The sequence below is a fragment of the Quercus robur genome, chromosome 5, assembly GCF_932294415.1.
Source record: "Quercus robur chromosome 5, dhQueRobu3.1, whole genome shotgun sequence".
In the NCBI taxonomy this organism is placed as follows: domain Eukaryota; kingdom Viridiplantae; phylum Streptophyta; class Magnoliopsida; order Fagales; family Fagaceae; genus Quercus; species Quercus robur.
Genome location: NC_065538.1, coordinates 9,907,052 through 9,927,823, shown reverse-complemented (window position 1 = coordinate 9,927,823; position 20,772 = coordinate 9,907,052). Strand labels below are relative to the sequence as shown.

General features: G+C 36.4%; 1 protein-coding gene and 1 long non-coding RNA gene across 8 annotated transcripts; one reads left to right on the top strand and one right to left on the bottom strand.

Moving 5' to 3' along the window:
• Positions 1–12,680: 12,680 nt before the first annotated feature.
• On the bottom strand, positions 12,681–16,919 carry LOC126725088 (putative two-component response regulator ARR20). Of its 7 annotated transcripts, none has more exons than XM_050429600.1 (8): positions 16,526–16,919; positions 16,179–16,280; positions 15,371–15,520; positions 15,040–15,267; positions 14,008–14,099; positions 13,393–13,712; positions 13,201–13,299; positions 12,681–13,069 (listed from the first exon to the last, which is right to left on the bottom strand). In XM_050429600.1, the coding sequence occupies exons 2-6, from the start codon at positions 16,216–16,218 to the stop codon at positions 13,692–13,694; spliced, it is 531 nt and encodes a 176-aa protein (XP_050285557.1). In that variant the 5' UTR covers positions 16,219–16,280; positions 16,526–16,919; the 3' UTR covers positions 12,681–13,069; positions 13,201–13,299; positions 13,393–13,691. The 7 variants fall into 7 exon arrangements, with proteins under 7 accessions (XP_050285557.1, XP_050285554.1, XP_050285556.1 ...); XM_050429597.1 differs by having other exon boundaries at positions 13,232–13,299; XM_050429599.1 differs by having other exon boundaries at positions 13,201–13,712.
• A 1,284-nt stretch (positions 16,920–18,203) lies between these two features.
• On the top strand, positions 18,204–20,323 carry LOC126725090 (uncharacterized). Its single transcript, XR_007655316.1, has 3 exons — positions 18,204–18,395; positions 18,999–19,052; positions 20,032–20,323. It is a non-coding gene; the product is annotated as an uncharacterized LOC126725090 (long non-coding RNA).
• Positions 20,324–20,772: the final 449 nt, after the last annotated feature.

The following is a 20,772-nucleotide window of genomic DNA, read 5'->3' as shown; positions in this document are numbered from 1 at the left end:
CTCTCATTATCAAACATTTTTTCTCAAAAGAGCCCATTAGGGAATTTCTTGCTACAAGAGACAATAAGTTTTGGAAGTACTAAGATCGCAAAATTATTCTTTGATCACTTCCTCTTCCTTCTTACCAAGAAAAACATCCTAGGGGACAGTGCAATTGATGTGGCCACAAAAAGTAAACATCTGAAAGTTTTGAAAATCCTCATTAATAGTTCTACTGTAGAGTTGCAAATGAGAAATAGGGGAGATCCAAACGCGGCATATATTTTAAATGAAGATAGGAAATCTCCATTGTGTCTAGCTACTCTCGATAAGCAAATTGTTGGGCTTTTATTACTAGCATCATATGGAAATCGTGGTCTCATTGGAAGGTCTCGACTTGAATTATCATTTTATGTTTCCATAAAGATGAAAAGATTAGGTATATTTCTTGATTTTATTTTATCAAATTTTTTATTGTCACCCTATTTAATTCTTTTTAATCTTAAAAACAATTGAGCATAATGTATATTTGGTAAGTTCAATAATAAATAGGTGCCATCTAAAATTATTCCTAATTTGCGTAAGTTTTGTGTAATAAAATAAAACATAATGCATTTTATATTTAGACATAATCTTATAAACAATTTAAGATTGCATAATCACATCAATGGTAACATTATTTGACATTTTTGGAAAAGTAGTTGAGTTATTTATTGAGTGATTGGTTGACTAAATTGCATATCTGTTCTGTGAAGAATATTGCATATTATGTAATATGTCTCCATAAACTTAAGGGCATTTAAGGTCTCAATGGCTAATTTCATTTTCTTTGCATGTATGTTTGTTTGGAAAATGAAAATATATTTTCCCTAAAGTTGTATGCCATAAAATTCAATGAAAAATTGTAATGCACTTGTTTTTAACTAAGATATTGATAAAAGTAGTTGATTTTCATCCATATTTGATTCACATGATATTGATATAGTAACTGTGGGTCTATATTTGGCATTGGTGTCATGTCACACTATCACCCTTTCAATTAGCTTCAAAAAGTAGTAGTTTTAAAATTGTAATGTGCTAAACATATATGAGAAATCATCTCCTTGTTATGGTAACTAACATGTGACATTTTTTTTTTTTGTGACAGATAATATTTTTGGTTAACAATTATTCGACTTAAGTGGAGGGTTGAAGAATTTGAAACCTGTATAGCCCGACCCAACCGAAGTTTACATTTTTTTTTCAAAATAATTTTTTTTTTTATTCAGCCCTCACCGGTTTTTAATCAAAGTGATAAGGCTTCCCACATGTGTCTTCCTCTCATTGGTACAAAATCTATTCTTATCTTGATAAATTATTTTGTTTTTTCATCACTCATCAGTTTCTAGGCAAATACATGAAGTCTACTAACTTACTGTCATTGACTTACTGAGACTTACAGTATAGTTACAATTACACACCACTAACACCTTAGAGCATCCACAATGGTGGAGTCATAAATTTAGCAATTTGGCTCTACAAAAAGCTACTTTATCTATTTTACCACCTTACTTTACAAAACACCAAACATTAGTGGTTTTATTTTAGTTTTCAATACAATAAAATAATAAAAAAACAAACACCATAGCCACTTCCACCAATGAATACAACCACCATTCTATTTTATGTTGTTTGGTTTGGATTTTTATGTTTATTGATTTTTCTTGGCAACCAAACAGGGGTTTAGGATTTTTGTTTCTTGCTTAATTTTTTATTTATGTATTTTGTTGGATTAGCAATGGCGAACAAGGAGATAATCATTAATGGCGCTGAGTTGGATCAAATGGGGGAGAGCTCCTACGATCTTGATTAGCCCAGCGATGGTGGCAATTATGACGCTAGGGTTTCAGAGCTGAATAGGAAGACTGAGTCTTTGGAGCGCGAGAAGCTTCAGATGGTGAACTTGAATTCAGAAAGCAAGGAGCGAATCAAGAAATTGAGCTTGGAGATCGAAGAGCTTCGAAACGATAACGCATCGAAGAAGGAAAAGCTCAAAGAGATGGAGAAGGAGATTGAATGGTCCGAAGAGGAGCTAAAGACTTTGGAGTCAGTGGCCAAGAGAGCAGTGGAGCTCAAGATTGAGGTTTCGAGGATGCAACATGATTTCGTCGATGAGCAAAGGTGATGAGGCGAACAAGGAAGTGAGTGAATTGAAGAGGGCTTGCTACAGTATCAGGAGAGAGAGAGAGAGAGAGAGAGAGAGAGAGAGAGAGAGAGATGAGTTGAAAGAAAAAAAAAATTAAAAGCAAGTAGCAACTTGATATAGTAAACAAGTACTATACTTGTTTAGAGCATCATTATTGGTGGAGGCATATTGCTATAATGTTATTTTTGCCTCCTCAAACTACAAAATGTTGTGCTTCATTGGTGGTGACATAGCCAAAAAAATTTGGCTACATGCTATAGTAAACAAGTACTAGTACACAGCTAAACTTTGTCCTAATTTAAGCGATACTCGACATTGTTAATGTCGAGTTCTATTTAAAAATACACATAGAATTAAATTTGAGGATATCGAATTTTACATAGAACTTGATTTTGTTAAAATTGAGTTCCAAAAAAAGGGCATTTTGCTAAATATTTTGAAAAGATGAATATTTTGCTACATAGTTTTAAAATTAAGGATATTTACCCATTTTCCCCTAATTTGAGCTTTATACATTTGACTTTCGAGTAATGTTTTGACTTGTTTGTACTGCCAAGAATTTTGGCAATCTCTTGGAATTTGAATGAGCAATGCAATGAATATAATTTTTTTACTACTTTTATAATTTAAAGAGATGATAGACTGTAATTAAACCACATTACTTTCATATACACCTCTCACTAGTCCGAAACCTCTAATCCTATACATAGTTATCTTTTTTAGGAAACAACAATACTTATTAGAACACACGAACATAAAAATAGTATATAGAGTTTTTTAAATAGGCTTATAATATATTACATAACCAGAGTACTACTACAAAATGGCCTAAATTTTGTAGTAATAGCCTGAGGTTATAAGGATTAAAACTCTAATACACACAACTATTGTAGGATAAACATCTTTAATTTCGTCAGTTTATGTGCATGAGAAATTACCAAGGCCGGCCCAAGTGTTTCGGAGGCCTAAGGCGAAATTTTCAAATGGGGCCTTTATATTATCACTTAAATAATATCTAACTAGCATTTTATATAATAATTTTTTTAAAATCCATTCTTTTTACTTTTTAATATGATTTTTTTTTAGAAAATTCTAAAGTTATAACAAATTTTACTACAAAACGGTGTTGTAATGAATGTGATCGATGACATAAGGCTTACAAAAATACTAGAAATATTATAAAATTTGTAACATGAGAATTACAAAGATATATCACCAATCACAAATATTCATTCAAAAATACATTCAATAGTTTATTGAAATCCATCTATCATATTCATTGTCACATCGAATTATAAAAGTTTTGAAGAACACCAAGCACCTTTGAGGTAGTGATCACTATACAAGTATAAGTTTTTGTGAGGTGTGGGGGGGGGGGGGGCAATGGTCGAGATTTAATTCTCTAAAAGAGAGTTTCGCACACATATATACCTAGATTGGGTTAGAGTAGAATTTTTATTTTGTATAACAATTGTGGGGCCCAACAATTTATGGGCTGAGCCCATTTATTCATGGGGAGCCCTAAGGCCCAAGCCGAAGAGGGTTACAATCCAAACCCAATAACATAAAGCCCAAAATGGCCCAGAGATGTTGCCGAGGACAGTTCAGTCCTCGGCAGACCCAAAATTCCACCGAGAAGAAGGGCAAAAATGGTATAAGAACAAGCCTGAAAGAAAATCCAAAATATCTAGGAAAAGTTGCCCTTCCCATGCAATGCTCTGACCTAACAGAGTCGTGTTCGTCAGCTTTATCAACCATCCCCAACGACTTTGGGTTTGGATTGACGGGACAAGTATCAGTCTTGGAAATGTCGACCCTACACGTGGACGAAGGAAAGTAAATGCAGACTAGTATAAAAGAAAAAATAAGTAATCTAGAAAGGGGGGCTGGGAAGACTGGCCAAAAAGAAAAGGCTTCCAGTCCACCTCCAGGAGAAAGACTCCAAGGGTGAAGGCACTTTAATCACATATGAATACCACAAAAACCCACCGCTGGGCAGCCAAGGCCTAGCCTTTCGAACCCACTCTCTACAAATTATATTGTTTGGGCCCATTCACGTGCGAACCCAACATTACTGCAGTTCGTCGCGGAACGTGACCCTACAATTGGCGCCGTCTGTGGGAAAGGCTTGCGCGTTAGCTCGAGCGGCGGTGGAGTTGAGCTTCTGTCGAACGAGGGTCTACGAGGATGCCTTTACGACCGGCGACACGTTGTTATTGTTCCGACACAAGTTCCCACTAGGGGCTACGCCTCGTAGTGCCAATGGCATAGCAAGTCTAGGGGCTTTAAACATCAAGTTAGCTTCCCCCACCTTATTCGAGGAGCTAACCTTTAGGAAATAGGTAAATTAAGAAACGGAGTACAAGTTTTGGACAGAACCAAGGCCTTGTATGGTCCTCGGACCCAAGCCTCTGGGGAAACCAACTACTTAAAAAGAGAATACAAGTTTTGGACAGAACCAAGGCCTTGTATGGTCCTCGGACCCAAGCCTCTGGGGAAACCAACTACTTAAAAAGAGAATACAAGTTTTGGACAGAACCAAGACCTTGTATGGTCCTCGGACCCAAGCCTCTGGGGAAACCAACTACTTAAAAAGAGAATACAAGTTTTGGACAGAACCAAGGCCTTGTATGGTCCTCGGACCCAAGCCTCTGGGGAAACCAACTACTTAAAAAGAGAATACAAGTTTTGGACAGAACCAAGGCCTTGTATGGTCCTCGGACCCAAGCCTCTGGGGAAACCAACTACTTACAAAGAGAATACAAGTTTTGGACAGAATCAAGGCCTTGTATGGTCCTCGGACCCAAACCTCTGGGGAAACCAACTACTTACAAAGAGAATACAAGTTTTGGATAGAACCAAGGCCTTGTATGGTCCTCGGACCCAAGCCTCTGGGGAAACCAATTACTTAAAAAGAGAATACAAGTTTTGGACAGAACCAAGGCCTTATATGGTCCTCGGACCTAAGCCTCTGGGGAAACCAACTACTTAAAAAGAGAATACAAGTTTTGGACAGAACCAAGGCCTTGTATGGTCCTCGGACCCAAGCCTCTAGGGAAACCAACTACTTACAAAAGAGAATACAAGTTTTGGACAGAACCAAGGCCTTGTATGGTCCTCGGACCCAAGCCTCTGGGAAAACCAACTACTTAAAAAGAGAATACAAGTTTTGGACAGAACCAAGGCCTTGTATGGTCCTCGGACCCAAGCCTCTGGGGAAACCAACTACTTAAAAAGAGAATACAAGTTTTGGACAGAACCAAGGCCTTGTATGGTCCTCGGACCCAAGCCTCTGGGGAAACCAACTATTTAAAAGGAAAAACTACGTTACGTGGACCTTAGAATCTCCCCGAGGAAAACTCTCCATTAACAATTGGGTTAATTCCTGAACTGCATGGATTCTCTAGTTTGCCCTCGGATCCTCAACACCAAAGGGACAAGTACGGAATGGGGCAACATTTTTCCAAAAGCATAAGCGAAGTCATTCAATGCTCGGTCATCCCCTTGGATGAATTATTTAGAATTTGTCGTTCTCCGACAGTATTCTCGCACTTATTACAGAATATTCAACCATTATCTCGGTTAGTTTCCTAAGTTCAACTTACTATGAATTGTTATTATTGTGCCTGGTAGTGTCGGCAAATTAGAATTAGTTGGATTGTATTTCACAGGTTCTTGCTTTAAATTTCGCCGAGAAGAAACAAACACATGGAGCACACCCATTCACAAAGTGGTGTTGCCAAAAGAACAATATTCAAAACAAGTAAGTAAGTTTCCATTTTCACTAAAACAAAGAAACAGTACAGCGTACAATGAAAAGCTGGAATCAGCTTATGTCAGAGCTCACTACATAATTGGAAAGGAAGATACAAGAGAATAAAACAAAGCAGAAGAGGCAGTACAGACGAGAGGTTGGCTTCTAAAGCTAACCACATAACCAAAAAGAAAGAAAGATACAAGAAAATAAGATAAAGCCGAGGAAGTGGATCAGAGGAGAGGTTGGCTACTGCTCAAAGACCTTGTTCTTCCTCAATGCCTTTATATGCCCATAACTCAGGCAGCAAAAGAAACCCAACTTGAGCCTCACACCGCTGAAGGAAAAGTGCAGGGAGCCGGAAGTTGAGAAGCTTTCACCAAAAGTTTGCCTGCGACAGGGCAGAGACGCTGATGGCGGAGAATCTTTCTTCTGACACACCAAAATTCTGGCATGAACAGAACCTGCTTCGGATTTTGACTAGAAGAGGGAGAAACACCTTTTCCCCTCTGTCGAAGTGGAGTATTCTCTTAAATTTATGCTTCCTTTGCCCGTACCTCACTATTCTGAGTCTCAGGAGGACACGGCGCCTCTGTGGCGGAGAGAGTTTCTTCTCCCCAACCCTCACCTCAAACATGTTATGCTAAGGGGGGATAGCACTGGATATGGGAGTTGTGATTTGGGAGGAAACTGAAGAATTGGTGCGTAGGTGAAGCAACTTTCTCTCCTATTTATTTAAAGAGATAAGGTGGTGGCATTTAATTCACGCAGCGTCCCGAGGAACGCTACAGATAAGATGGCTCTGGCTCAATCTCCAACGCCACCTGCAACCATGGGATTAAAGGAGTCTCGGGAAGGTGCATCTCGAACATTGGGACGTCAAAAAGTACTGCGTGACCAAAAACTACATAAATACCCTTTAAGTTGTGGGCCTAGTGAATTTGCGGCCCAGGCCCGTTCTGCATGGGGGTCCAGGGACAATGGCCCACGCCGAGGAATAACCGTTGCCGAGGACAGCCTCCTGCTCGGCACCTCGCGAAATACCTGAGGAGAGGGAGAAACTGAACTACAGCCTTCGGATTCAAGCCTATTGGGAAACCAACTACTTAGGTGACAAAACTAGGTTTTGGACAGAACCAAGGCGTTGTGAAGTCTTCGGACTCAAGCCTATGGGGAAACCAACTACCTAGGTGACAAAACTAGGTTTTGGACAGAACCAAGGCGTTGTGAAGTCCTCGGACTCAAGCCTATGGGGAAACCAACTACCTGGGTGACAAAACTAAGTTTTGGACAGAACCAAGGCGTTGTGAAGTCCTTGGACTCCAACCTATTGGGACGCCCACTACTCAAATGGGGAAAGCTCTCGGCTCAAATACTTTAAAATGTTGAGGTTGATAAAAGTGTTAGGATGGTGGCGAGACGTCCCACTATTTGGTAGCCTACGGGGGTTGTTAATTCTTGCAGGAAATATGTCTTCGGATGATTACTTCCTACACCGCATAGAGCATCCAGTTCTAATGTCGGCATTGTTTTGGGTAAGTATCGTTATTCACAGATAGGCATTGCTGTGTCAAATAATGCTATTAAAGTTATGGTGACATCTTTTTATTAGCAAGTATTTCGGCCTTAGCTGTCATTGATTCAAATGCTATATTATTGTGCCGAGCAGCGCTTGTAAACTTGCAAAAACATAGAAACAGAATATGCGAAGTAAAACAACAACAATTTTTATTAATATGAAAAATTATTACAACGTACAAAGAGGGGCTTAAACAAGCCTATACAAAAGGTAAACTACCGAAGCAACAATAGTATTCGCAATACAGATAAGTAAACAGTCAGATGTCTTTTAAACTCGTCTTCAAAGTCTTTCCAATCTCTGCCTCAGTATTGCTCCTATTGAGAGAAGAACTTTCTTTAGAAAAAGTTGAAGGAGAAGGAAGAAGAAAATGAAGGACAGGGAAGAAGAGGATGGAGGAGATGAATGAGGAAGATGGAGGAGATGAATGAAGAAGATGGAGGACATGAGTAAAAGAAGGAGGAGAAGAAGAGGGAAAAGATAAGAAGGAAGAAAGAGAGGCGGAAGGAGGCGCCAGTGAACGAAGAGAGGAAGAAGCAGGGGCACTTAGTCCCTGCCCCAGTCCTGACTCCTAACACGCTGGCGCCATATTAGATATGCTCATGAGAGAGCGGGTAGTACTGATGATGTGTGTCCTCGGCTCAGCCACGCCAAAAATGTGTCGTGACGAGTCCCTGCTTCGGATTTTGGCTGAAAGAAAGGCTAGACAAATCTTGAGTCTCCGCCATCCTTGCCCTGATCGAGCCATTTCGAGCTTCGTTAGAACATGGTGTTTCTGGGAGGGGAATAGTTTTTTCATTGCTTATTACTACGGTGAGTGTGTTTCGGGTTTAAGGTATAACCGGAGAATAAGAGTAAACTCCGGAAGGAATCTAAGGGTTTCAAATTTTGGTGGGAGAAAAGGAATTCATTTGTGGGAGAAACCACTCCTGTTTCTTCTCTTTATATAGGGGACGAAGAAAAGAGTGCTTAATGAGTTCAGATCTCCAAGGAAATCTGCAAACATAAATACGTCCGTTTCATTCCCCCACGTCATCAAAAACCGTTGAACCTGGGAGGTCTCGTAAAGGGAAGATATTAAATACGCGCTTCAGATAGCTAAACGGCATAAACACATCGTACGCAAATCAAGGGGAATATCTTGTAAACCGGTACATTCCCTGGGCAGGTGAAGAGTCGCCAGCGTCAGTCAAGGGCTGAATTAAATGAGCTATAATAAAGGCTCGGTATTATCAAAACCCCCCTCTCCAACCAAGAAGTCGGACAGCAGGGTTTTGAGGGGCTATTGTGGGGCCCAACGATTTATGGGCCGAGCCCATTTATTCATGGGGAGCCCTAAGGCCCAAGCCGAAGAGGGTTACAATCCAAACCCAATAACATAAAGCCCAAAATGGCCCAGAGATGTTGCCGAGGACAGTTCAGTCCTCGGCAGACCCAAAATTCCACCGAGAAGAAGGGCAAAAACGGTATAAGAACAAGCCTGAAAGAAAATCCAAAATATCTAGGAAAAGCTGCCCTTCCCATGCAATGCTCTGACCTAACAGAGTCGTGTTCGTCAGCTTTATCAACCATCCCCAACGACTTTGGGTTTGGATTGACGGGACAAGTATCAGTCTTGGAAATGTCGACCCTACACGTGGACGAAGGAAAGTGAATGCAGACTAATATAAAAGAAAAAAATAAGTAATCTAGAGAGGGGGGCTGGGAAGACTGGCCAAAAAGAAAAGGCTTCCAGTCCACCTCCAGGAGAAAGACTCCAAGGGTGAAGGCACTTTAATCACATATGAATACCACAAAAACCCACCGCTGGGCAGCCAAGGCCTAGCCTTTCGAACCCACTCTCTACAAATGATATTGTTTGGGCCCATTCACGTGCGAACCCAACACTACTGCGGTTCGTCGCGGAACGTGACCCTACAACAATAATTAAATAATTAAAAGTTATGTAGTAAAATTTATAGTATTTTTAACATTTTCCTATTTGAATTACTTGTGATTAGTAACACATCTATTTGTAAGACCTATTTATTTAAATTTGTTTTATCTCTATCTCTAACATTATTTAGTTCTTTGAGCTTTCTTAATAGTGAAAAAAATGTAACTAAAATGTTTTAATATCTCCCAAAAATATTTATATATAAAAAATAAAAAAATAAAAAAATTGCCCCCACATTTGGGGCCTTCTCTAGTAAGGGGGCCCTAGAAATTACACTTTATTCTCATAAATTATAGATTAAGATTCTCTAAAGTTTCTATGACATATTCTACCAGGTAAAATTCCTTTAATTTTCACCTTCCTTTAAAAAAAAAAAAAGAAAAAAAAAAGAAAAGAAAAGCCTAAGATTATGCCATTTCATCAAATCACAAACCTAAAAAATAATGCTTTCCTTAAAAAAAAAAAAAAAAAAAAAAAAAATTCAAACTCAATCACGAAAATCCAAAACTGCCTCACTCTTCCCTCCTAATACCAATCTCTTGTGACAACCCAAACTAATACCAAACATGAATCCGCTTAAAATCCCAACCCACGGGAATAGATCCATTGCGCGTGGCCAAATTCAATCGTACATACATACCACAATCCAAAAGGAAAACCAACAGGAAAGTCTTAATAAAGTGACAATATATATTTAATTGCCATTGTTGTTATATTATGACTTGTGTGAAACCTGTGGCTGGTTTTGTGATTAAAATTAAAGATACATTCTTTTTCCTTTTCTTAATAACCTGTGGATGATCTTTTGATTTTTAGACTATTGACTGCAATGTAAAACATTTGGGAAAGATAAGAATACCCAAATCGGATCTGGGTTGGTGGTGAAGTCTAATTGGAGTGTGGTGGTAGGACCAATGAAGTCAATATCATATCGGTTCCAGTCATACCAGCCATTAAAACAATACTGGTACTCCTTTAATATGTTTTTAAAAAAACACCGGGTTGTACTAGCCTATTTTGGCTGTACCAGCCTATACCGGCATGTATTGGGGTTTCAGCCAGTACAATAATTTTTTTTTTTTTTTTAAATTGTTATTTAAGCTTATACATTGGTTAATGTACTTAATTTTATATTATACAAAAAATATGTGGATTTTAAAATATGCATTTTCATAGTTTAGGAGGGATAAATGTAGAGGGGGTATAGCCTAAGGCAGTAAAAGTGTTCTTTCTTATAGTTTATGAGGGTAAGTGTACAAGGATCATAGTTTAGGAGGTAAAGTATAATTTTCCCTTATTTTTTATGATACCTCTCCTAGTTGGATTACAAGTGACAATAACTCTATCATGTCGGGAGAGAATTAGTTGATTAAATTTAGTATTTGCAAGGTTCAATAGAAGATTAGTCAAGACTTGACAAGTGTCATTTATTTTGGTGTACCTTTATGTTTGCTCCATATCTACCATGATAGCAGGTCAATCGGTCGAGTCATAAAGGTTGATTGATAGAAGTGTAAATATGGGATTTTTCGGGGAGTTAAAACATATTTTGAAGTGTTTCAAATGGTTAGAGCATTACTATCAGGTGTGTCAAATACCAAATATTTGACATTTGACACACCAAACACCACTATTCAAGTCTCATGAGGTGTTTCAAATGTATCAAAATTTTACAACATACTACAGCACCGTGATAACTTTGGCATAGTACGGAACAATATAGCATATGGGTTTATTATTTTTTTATTCAGCTCTCTCTCATCCCGATTAAAATATCTCTTCATCTTCACCGACCAATATCTGCTCTCTCTCTCTCACTTCCTTGTTCAACCATTTCTTTGCTCTCTCTCCCTCTACTCCATGTCACTACCTCCCCCTCCGACGAAACCCAGGCCGGAACATCAAGCCAGGCCTATCTCTGTTTCTGTGGTTTTTTTTTTTTTTTTTTTTGGTAGTGATTTGATAACCGGTTTGGCAGTGGGTGGGTTGAGATGGTGATGGGCGGATCAATGGTGGTGGGTGGGTCGGCTGGTGATGGGCGAATCGGTGGTGGTGCCAATCTCTGTTCTGATTTGTTTTTGTTTTTGGTTTTGTTTTCTTGTTTTGGTGGTTGTGATTTGATGGTGGATTTGGCGGCAGTTGTGGGGTTTTTTTTTTTTTTTTTTTTGGTGATTGTGGCCACAACAATTTTCTAGGTTGTTGTTGTTGTTGACAACTACGACGGGGAGGAATTTAATATATTATTTTAATATGTTGTAAATATTATTTTAATGTATAGAATTGAAGAATAAAACATATGATGAATAAGATATTGTAAAATGATGTGGTAAAATAATAAAGTAGGTTTTTGATGTGTCAAAATGACATTTTTTATAAGAGACTTGATGGTAATGCTCTTAGTGAGTTTTGTGAACATTTGTTGATATTAAATCAACCAAGATATTTCTCCAAAGGGAAAGGTGTTTATTGAAAAGCTATAACTCATTCCCCATAAATAGTGATCCATATTAAAATTTTAAGAGAGGCCACTTCACCATTATATAAAAATTCACGAGTATTTTTTTCAAGAATGCTACTTGAAGAATTCTTGGCATATTTAATTGTATCTTAGGGATAAATTTGCAGCAATCCTTTTAACTTTTTATATTATTTAATTTTTTCTAGAAGAAAAAAATGTATTTAATTTAATTGAAATTTTAATTAAACTTGTGATTTGACAGATGACTGTTTTGTTAAACCAATGGCTCTGACTTGAAACCCATTCCGTGTCAAGTTGCGGTCTGAATTTAATAAATGTGTTTCCACATCCAACTATTCTTGAAAAAAATAATAATAATACAATTGTTAACTTTTTTTTTCTCTTTTTTTAATGGACCATGAATTATTTTGGAGTACGCTAGTATGCATCAGTGAAACAAAACAGAAGTAGTTTGAATTAACCAAATTACATCATAGAAGGAGAATTCAACGGACGGACGAAGTGATTTTCATGTTTTCTTTTTTTGAAGTAAAAAGCATGAGAGTGAGACGTGTGATAATGACCAATTTATGAAGCTTAAGATTAGGAAAATGATTTAAAGTTTCAAACAATCAAAAGCCCAGTTCTTGCACACTTTCTACGAATTTTTCATGCATGCATGAATGACCGATGGCCAAGAAATCTGTGGATATTAATTATTTATCGTCACTAACCAGAATCAGTCTTAACATTACCAGATAAAAACTGCACTTTTTTTATCATTCTCGATTAACTTTGAAATTTCGAAACCTCATTTGAGATAATCGACTTAAATAGCGATTTTAAACTTCATAGCTGTAGTGAAGTGATATAAAGTCTGCCCTTTAGGAAAGGGTAGAAACTGTTACACATACCAGGTTGCACACGTGAATTTGGGTTGAAATCCTGAATTTGTTACAAACCGTAGCACTTGGAAGATTGCACTTATTTAAACAAACAGACAGACGGAATTTAAAGCAAACGAGGACTGAAATCCTGAGTTGAAAACAAAAAAACTACACTTTTAGGAAAACAGGTAGAATCAAAGAGAACAAAGACGCATCCAACAGAGAAGCATTTTTCTTGGATTTGGGATGACGCCACGAGAGTGAGACTTCAGACTCAGATAATCCAGCAAACTGCAAGAGAAACAATGAATAAATAAATAAATCTCCTTTTTTTTTTTTCCTGAATAAATGTCGGTTATTTTTGATAGAAGAATTGTTTATAACTTGTGCCAAAATGGGTACAAGTTATAAAAATTTCTTACCAGCAACCATGAATGGGATCATGTTACGTACCGGCATCAGAGGTTGTTAAAATGTTCACAAGCACTAACATCCCCATTAAAATTTTCAGCTATTCCATCCTGGGAACAACCATGTTCTCCATGATCAGTATGAAAAGGACCCAGAAGAGGAGCATTATTGTAGTACAAATCAGGACCTCCAGATGTACCTACCAGAAAAGTTTCAAGGCTGGAAAGCTCATCTGGGACATTGAGAACGCTTTCCCAGTCAAAAGGCTGACCTCCAGTGGATTCATTCCGCACTGTTCACTTGAAGATGCATCCATCTGGGTCATCCAAACGTTGCTTTGGTTTCCACAACTAGTACTACCTCCAATGGTTGGTACGTTGGTTTCAAAAGGCAATGTTACACTCTGAAAGCCTTGAGTGTTCTTTGCTGCTGGATCTTGTTGCTGTTGTGATAATATATCTGGCTCATTTGCAACCGTGGTCATTGGTGGCTGATCCTCTTTTTAAAGGCTATCACGGTATTTCTGCACCATGAAATAGTGAAGAGTGAGTATCCTTTACCGAAAGAGAAATCTGACATCATAAACTATCACTCAACAGGTGTGATTTTTCCTTAAGAGGCATCTGACTTGGTAACTTGATAAATCACCATTTCACACCAAGTTTTAAGTCAAGAACACTTGATATCATGTTAAATTAGCATGGTCCTAACTGGATACGACCTTTATAATAGTTATTCTAATATGATTGTTTAAGTTTAAATAGATATGCACATGCTGGGGAAAAATCAATTAAGGATAAAATAAGAATAGCAATTACCTGAAGATGGCTGGAAATCTTTTCCCTATCAACATCTTCGAAACCCTTAAAGTTACTTTGCAAGAGTTGCAAAATTTTATTGGGAGTCGCATCTGCATCAACATATATAAAATATTGTAATACAGGCTAAAATGCTAATACTGAAGAATGGGATAGAGTGCACAAACAATCATAACGGCTGAGTTTAATTACCTGTCTTCAGAAAAAAATTCCATTCTTAAAGGAACAAAATTTTCTATTCTTGAACTTACAGAAACACAAAACAACCCTAACAGATTGCATTTAAAAAATAATAATAATAACCCTTAGTACAAATATTTTTCCCAGAAGTTGTTCTAAGAGAATAACCCAAACAACTAATAAAATGATTATTTTCAACCTCATTGAACTAACCACAAACTAATGATTCCAAAATTAACATTAGTTATTGTTTCAAAAAATGAAATATTAGTTGCATAAAGTGACACTGGTATGATAAATGCATACCCTTAAAGAAAAAAGGTAAAACCTGTTTACCACACATTCGTACATAGATATTTTTGAACTGAAATTGTTAGTCGAAGACATGAGTTACTCACGATTTCAGTTCAATAGAACATGTGTATGGATGTTTGTGCAAAACAGCGTGTGTGCAATTTACACTACCTTCAGAGAAAAAAAAAAAAAAAAAAAAAAAAAAAAAGAGAGCACAGATGCACCATATGAATTTATTGAATTATTGCAAATAGTCGTACAGAAGTGTTACAGGATTAAGGCTCCATACAATGTGCTATATTTCTCAGCGAGAATAATTAAAATGGACATATTTAATTTATGGAGAACTAGTTCCAGTACAGGGGCTCCATATGTTTTCCTTCCCATATCTAACAAAATCTTTTTTTAGTCATAAATGGGCCACTAAATTATTTAAAGTAATTGACTTCACCAACTTGCACCATTAAAAGCAATGGACAAAGTGAACATGAGCAGATAAATGACTAGAGTGTGAGTACAACAAATTAATGCAGATAAGATTAGGAAAAAGACTCATACCATCAGCGCCCCCCAGTTTTCGCACACTTTCTACAAACTTTTCATGAGAGTCTGGTGTCCAAGACAACCGCTGATTTTTCACTCTGGACACATTATTGTCTTTCTTGAAAAACATATATTTCCACACCATCTTAAGAACATTCATCGGGATAGGCTTCAGCAGATAATCACAGGCGCCATTTTCCAAACTCCATTGAACAATGTTTGGTTGAGCATCCTCCGATGTCGCTACATAACATTATAAATATTGAGATGTAGATTCACAAGATTGTTAATGAAACAGAAAATGACATACATATCCAAGAAAAAGACACACACACTGTGTACTTACCAATAACAGGCAAATCCATCTCTCTACCAATTCGAAGAAGTTCAAATTCATTCACACCAAGCAAGCATTTTTCAATTATAATAATATGAAATACGCTTCCCTCCATCCTTAGCAGAGTTGAAGCATCCTCCACTCGAATGCATTTAGTAACTGCAAAATATTTGTGGTTAGGGTAACTGGTCGAATTGCCATTTAAGTTAGAAAAAAAATTATAGAAAAGGAATCCTATCAGAGGCATTGACCACTAACTAAATAGTTGCTAAAATGATGCTAAATGACAAATTTCCCCAAGGGGACACTGTGTTTATGTTTCAGTGTTGCTCAAATGCGTTTGGTCAGGCAGAGAAACAAAAACTGGTCATCAGGACTGAGAATGGTAGGGCAAAATTTGGTAGACCGTAGATAGCAGTTGGCTGCTGCGAGTGGCAGTGATGGGCAAAGTGCTGTGAGTGTGTTATGAACCTAGTGTCCTACATTGATTAAGTATAAGCTTAACCATGTGTTTATAAGCTCTAGGACACCCTCTTCTTGCAAGCTGGTTGCAAGCTGGTTTTTAAGGGTGAGTTCTACTTATGCGTCAACATGTCACTCACTACAATTACAACAGTGAGTGATCAACAGTGACTACTCACAACTACTCATGTTTACAACAATTATAACACAATTACAACAGTTCACTACAATTACAACAGTGAGTGATCAACCCCGTGATTAACAACTGTGACATCATCAACAGTAACTAAGTAATTACATGAATTTCCATGATTAACAATCTTCGCATTAATTACAATAGGTAATAGGTAACTACCTTGATTAACAATCTTCGCATTCCACGATACAATTTCCATTTCCAGATATCTGGATCCATGATTTAACAATCTTTTCTTCTTCTGTCTTCTCCTAACAAAAACTAAAATCAAAAAATAAGTTTTCTGTCATCTCATAACCAAAAAAAAAAAAAAACAATTCAAAAAATAAGTTTTCTGTCATCTCATAACCAAAAACAAAAAAAAAAACTAAGAAACATTTTCAAAGAGAAAACTTAAAACAAAATCGAATCTAATGCAAACACCTAAATCAAAGCAATACAACATACCCAAAACTAAATCATATTTCATACCCAAATCTAAAATATAAAAATAAAAAATACTTTACCGTGGCTGTGCCGACGATCTTGCGATAACGCTTCAACTCAATCCGATTTGATGGTGGCCCTTGTGATATCGCTTCAACTCAATCCCTTAACATGATAACTCGCGGCCATTCGAGACCTGCAGTATAAACTCAATAAAAAAAGAAAGGAATAAGAAGTGACCTTCATATCCACATCTCCGAAGGTTTGCCTCCATTTCTTGCAGACTTTGCTGATCATGATCCACAATCAAAACGCTCAAACCAAGAGGAAAATTATTGAAAGTTGTGTCGCTTTCCCTCAACAAGGCACTGCCATTGTTCTTCATGTGGAACATGATGAATGGCAAAAAAAGGAAACTGTGTTCTAGTTTGATATGTGGATTACTGAGTAAATTCAAATGGATTAGTACCGACAAGAATAAGATTGCGTCTAGCGTATATATAAGCATTTCTGCAAGGTTTCATAAAAAATATATGGGCGTAAATGCCCTTAGTCCCTACATTTTAGGATCATTTTTATTTTGGTCCAATATTTTTATTTAACTGCTTTTAGTCACTAAACCAATTAACGCGTGACATTTAAATCCTTACCATCACCTAATTAATAGAAAAAACTGATGTAACTAACTACACATTAAAATAATAATTAAAAAAAATATATTTTAACATTAAAAAATGCCACAACAGCCTCTAAATTAAAAAAATTAATTTATTAATTTTAACTAAAAAAAAATTAAAAAAAAAATCACATTAGATCTAAAAGTGTGTTAAACAAGAACAATAAGAACACAAATCCAAATTTAAGAACAAGACCATTTTCCTTTATTTGACATTTTCTATTTTTTTTTCTTAGAAAATAAACGCAAGATTTAAGCAAGAACACAAACACAAATCCAGTAAGAACATGAACACAAACTAAAGCTACTTTTTTATTTTCAATTTTATTTCAAATGAACTATTTTTTAACTTTTTAAAATTAAACTAATTTTTTAGCTTTTTATCTCACATTAATCATTATATAACTGAATTTTTGTTTATTTATTTATTTCCAAATTATGACGTACACAATCTATTGGAAGATAACACCATAGTGGTGGTCGTAAGAGCATCACCATTAGTGGTGGTAAAATAGCAAGAAAGCATAAAAAATATTATTTTATCACTTAGTTGGGTTTTGTGGCAAAGAGGAAAAAAGAGGAAGTGAGAAGGAAATTAATAAAAAAATGAATATTGTTTGGATTATGGTAAAAATAAGACCATTAATGCATGGTAAGTTGTGAAATTGCGTGTTAAAATAGATAAAGTAACTTTTTAAGGTATTAAATGCTAAAAATTTTAGTTTCATCGACGTGGATGCTGTAAAATAGTAAAATCACTATAAAAACAAAAAAAAAAAAAAAAAACTATTTCTAGCACTTCAAACACTGAAATACGTGCTATATCAAAAGTCCTAAAGCTAAAAAAAAATTAGCAATATGCTACAATGATCTACTACTAGTGGCAGATTGTTGGAGTATATTACTATTATTATTTAATTCATTTATTTTCATGGGTCAGAGATGAAGAGAGAGAGATTATAGATGTAACATCCCGTGAGTTAAAAAAAAAAGAAAAAAAAAAGAGGAAGTCAGAATTTTTGTGGACCAAATGTGCCCCCACCTAACCCCACTACCCATCACACAATCCACTCTCTCTTTTCTCTCTTTGGCCGGTCACTCCCACTCTTGTTCCCCTTTTCTTTTTCTTTTTCAGTCAACACAACACACATACACCCACTCCTCTTTCTCACCCTCCCACCGGTACATTCCTCATCATCACCCCTATCATTTTTTTTTCAGCAAAATCACTAGAAAATCCTCAAGAACATCACATCTTCACACAAGTTATTGAGGTAGAATTTTTAATCTCTTTTGATGAGTATTATGTTCTTGTTTGAGGTTATTTTACCCAAGCTTTAATATTGATTTTCATGTGATTTAAGAGCTTTGGAAATGATATTCATGTGTTATACATATGGGTTTTGGTCTTGGTGGATGTATTTGATGAGTGTGTTCATGATTTTTACAATATTGGGTATCTAAGGCTTGTTATGGTGAAAATTTAGGGGTTTTGAGGTATATTTTGTGAAATAAATTGTGAATATAATTTTATGGTTTATTTGGAGCTAGTTAAAGATCTAAATTGTTTGTTTGAAAGGATATTGTGATTTTGGTGTCATGGGTCTCTTGATGATGTTGTGAAAACCATGTGGAAACTATTTATAAATTATTGAGGTTTTGATGTTAGAAATAATACCTTGTATGGTTCATAAGTATAATGGGAGTCTATGTCTTGTAAAGTAATTGGTTGAGAAACTTTGGAGATGGAAAATATTATTTGTGAGGCTAAATCTAGGCTTGCCTAATTTAGTGCTTATTTGGCAATTCCTAATATGTAGCTAGATACAATTTCAAGCTTTGTGCTCATTGTGATAGATTTGCTTGACATTGTTTAGGTTCTAGCTAATCTCCCCTTGGAGCTTGGAGAATTAGGATTTTGCGGTTGCTAGGTAAGTAGCTTTTTAATGGGTATTTTTGAAAAATAACCATATCTTATAAATATTGTTTTTGGGTCAAACACATTTTGGAAAATTAATGGTGGAACTATGTTTTTTCTAAAAGGTGTTGTGTTATGACCCTACTATATATATGATTATATATGAAAATGCATATTCTTATTGCATATGGGGGATTTGCATGATTTGTTAGCAAAGAAAAGACTAGCATCTTTGATTAAATTCTAGAAAATGCGTATTATGGATTTATTGCATTATTTGCAAAAATATAAAGATGCTTTATCTTGGCCTATGTTATTTGGGAAGTTAATACAAAATCTCTTTGGCAAGAAATAAGTTGAAGGCATTGAGAACCTTGTGAATATCTTGGGCATTCAAATGTTTTATGAAACTACTTAGAAGTGAAATTATGTATTTTGAATTAAAGTTATGTGAGCTCTTTATGTTCTACCCATGTGCTGTGACATGTGATTACTCGGTAATTACCTAGCTAGATACTATAGTCTGTGTGACATTAGTATCTTAGCACCCGTCTTTGTGATGGTTATTAGTTCCGGCTTTGTGTTGGCGATGAGTTCCGGCTTTGTGTCGGCAGTTTAGTTCCGGCTTTGTGTCGGCAATGAGTTCCGGCTTTGTGTCGGCGATTATCATGTGGCCTTGGGTTAGATTTTCTGGTTTGGAACGGTGTTGTTATTGCTCACAGTATAGTAAGTAGTTTTATGTTGAGATATTTTGAGGAATATATAGTATGTAATCTCATGAGAACATTTTGAGAAGCTTTGTACTGTGTCAATTTATTCATTCTTGTCATATTATTTTTGGGAAATGGTTTTGTATAAACTATTTGGAAACTCCCGAATTAAAAGCATGATTTGTAAATTGTTACCATCATAAAACTTGCATTTCCCCCACCCCCTTTAATTATGCTACTTACTGGGCTTTGTCTCATTCCATTATTTTTATAACTTTTCAGAGTAGGCAACAATCTTTTGAGATAGCTTTTTGTTGGCTAATAGTAGTTAGACTAACTACTGATGGAGGCTGAATTTTTGTGTAATGGATATATTAGATGGTGTACATCTTAGGCTTGACTCATTCTTTTGTTTATTATAGTGGTTATGACTGTATTTCCACTGTTGGGACAAGCTGTTGTTATGTAATTGTTGTTTTCAGACCTCTATTCTTTTGTGGCCTATGGTCCTTGTAATTAATGCTTAGAGCTCTGACTTACTCTGAAAGTATATTCTATGGGATGATTATGATAATTCTTGTTGTTGGCACTTGATAATAATTATGTGGATTGAATTGTCAAAAAGGAAAAATTTACAGGTACTTGAGACGTCTCTCTCATGTTTTGGACCCTTTGGGGTTTGGGGCGTGACAATAGAGAAATGAATATCTTGAGTTGTTTATATTGATCCATTGTAAGTATGCTCATACCTTGTGGAGTGAAGTCCTTTGTTTGTTTGGGGTTCAGTGGGTGATGCCGAAGAACGTTGTTTCTCATCTCTCTGCATGGTGGAATTGGTTAGGGAGTCACACTTCAAATGTGTGGAATATGGTTCCAGCATGTCTTATGTGGTTAATTTGGAAGGAGCGCAATGCCCGAACTTTTGAGGATATTGAGAGACTTGTAGATTGTGTGAAGTCTTTGCTGCTTAGGACTTTGTTTGAGTGGTCTCGTATTTGGGGGTTTACACATTGTCATTCTTTG

What these genes read in the sequence shown, in the direction of transcription:
- LOC126725088 (XM_050429599.1), bottom strand. Translation starts at nt 16,218, where the DNA reads ATGGAAATTGTATCGTGGAATGCGAAGATTGTTAATCAAG. An exon ending in TGCGAAGATTGTTAATCAAG is followed by an intron (nt 15,521 to 16,178) that starts GTAGTTACCTAT and finishes AATATTTTGCAG; the next exon opens with TTACTAAATGCATTCGAGTG. An exon ending in AGATTTCCAGCCATCTTCAG is followed by an intron (nt 13,713 to 14,007) that starts GTAATTGCTATT and finishes TTCATGGTGCAG; the next exon opens with AAATACCGTGATAGCCTTTA.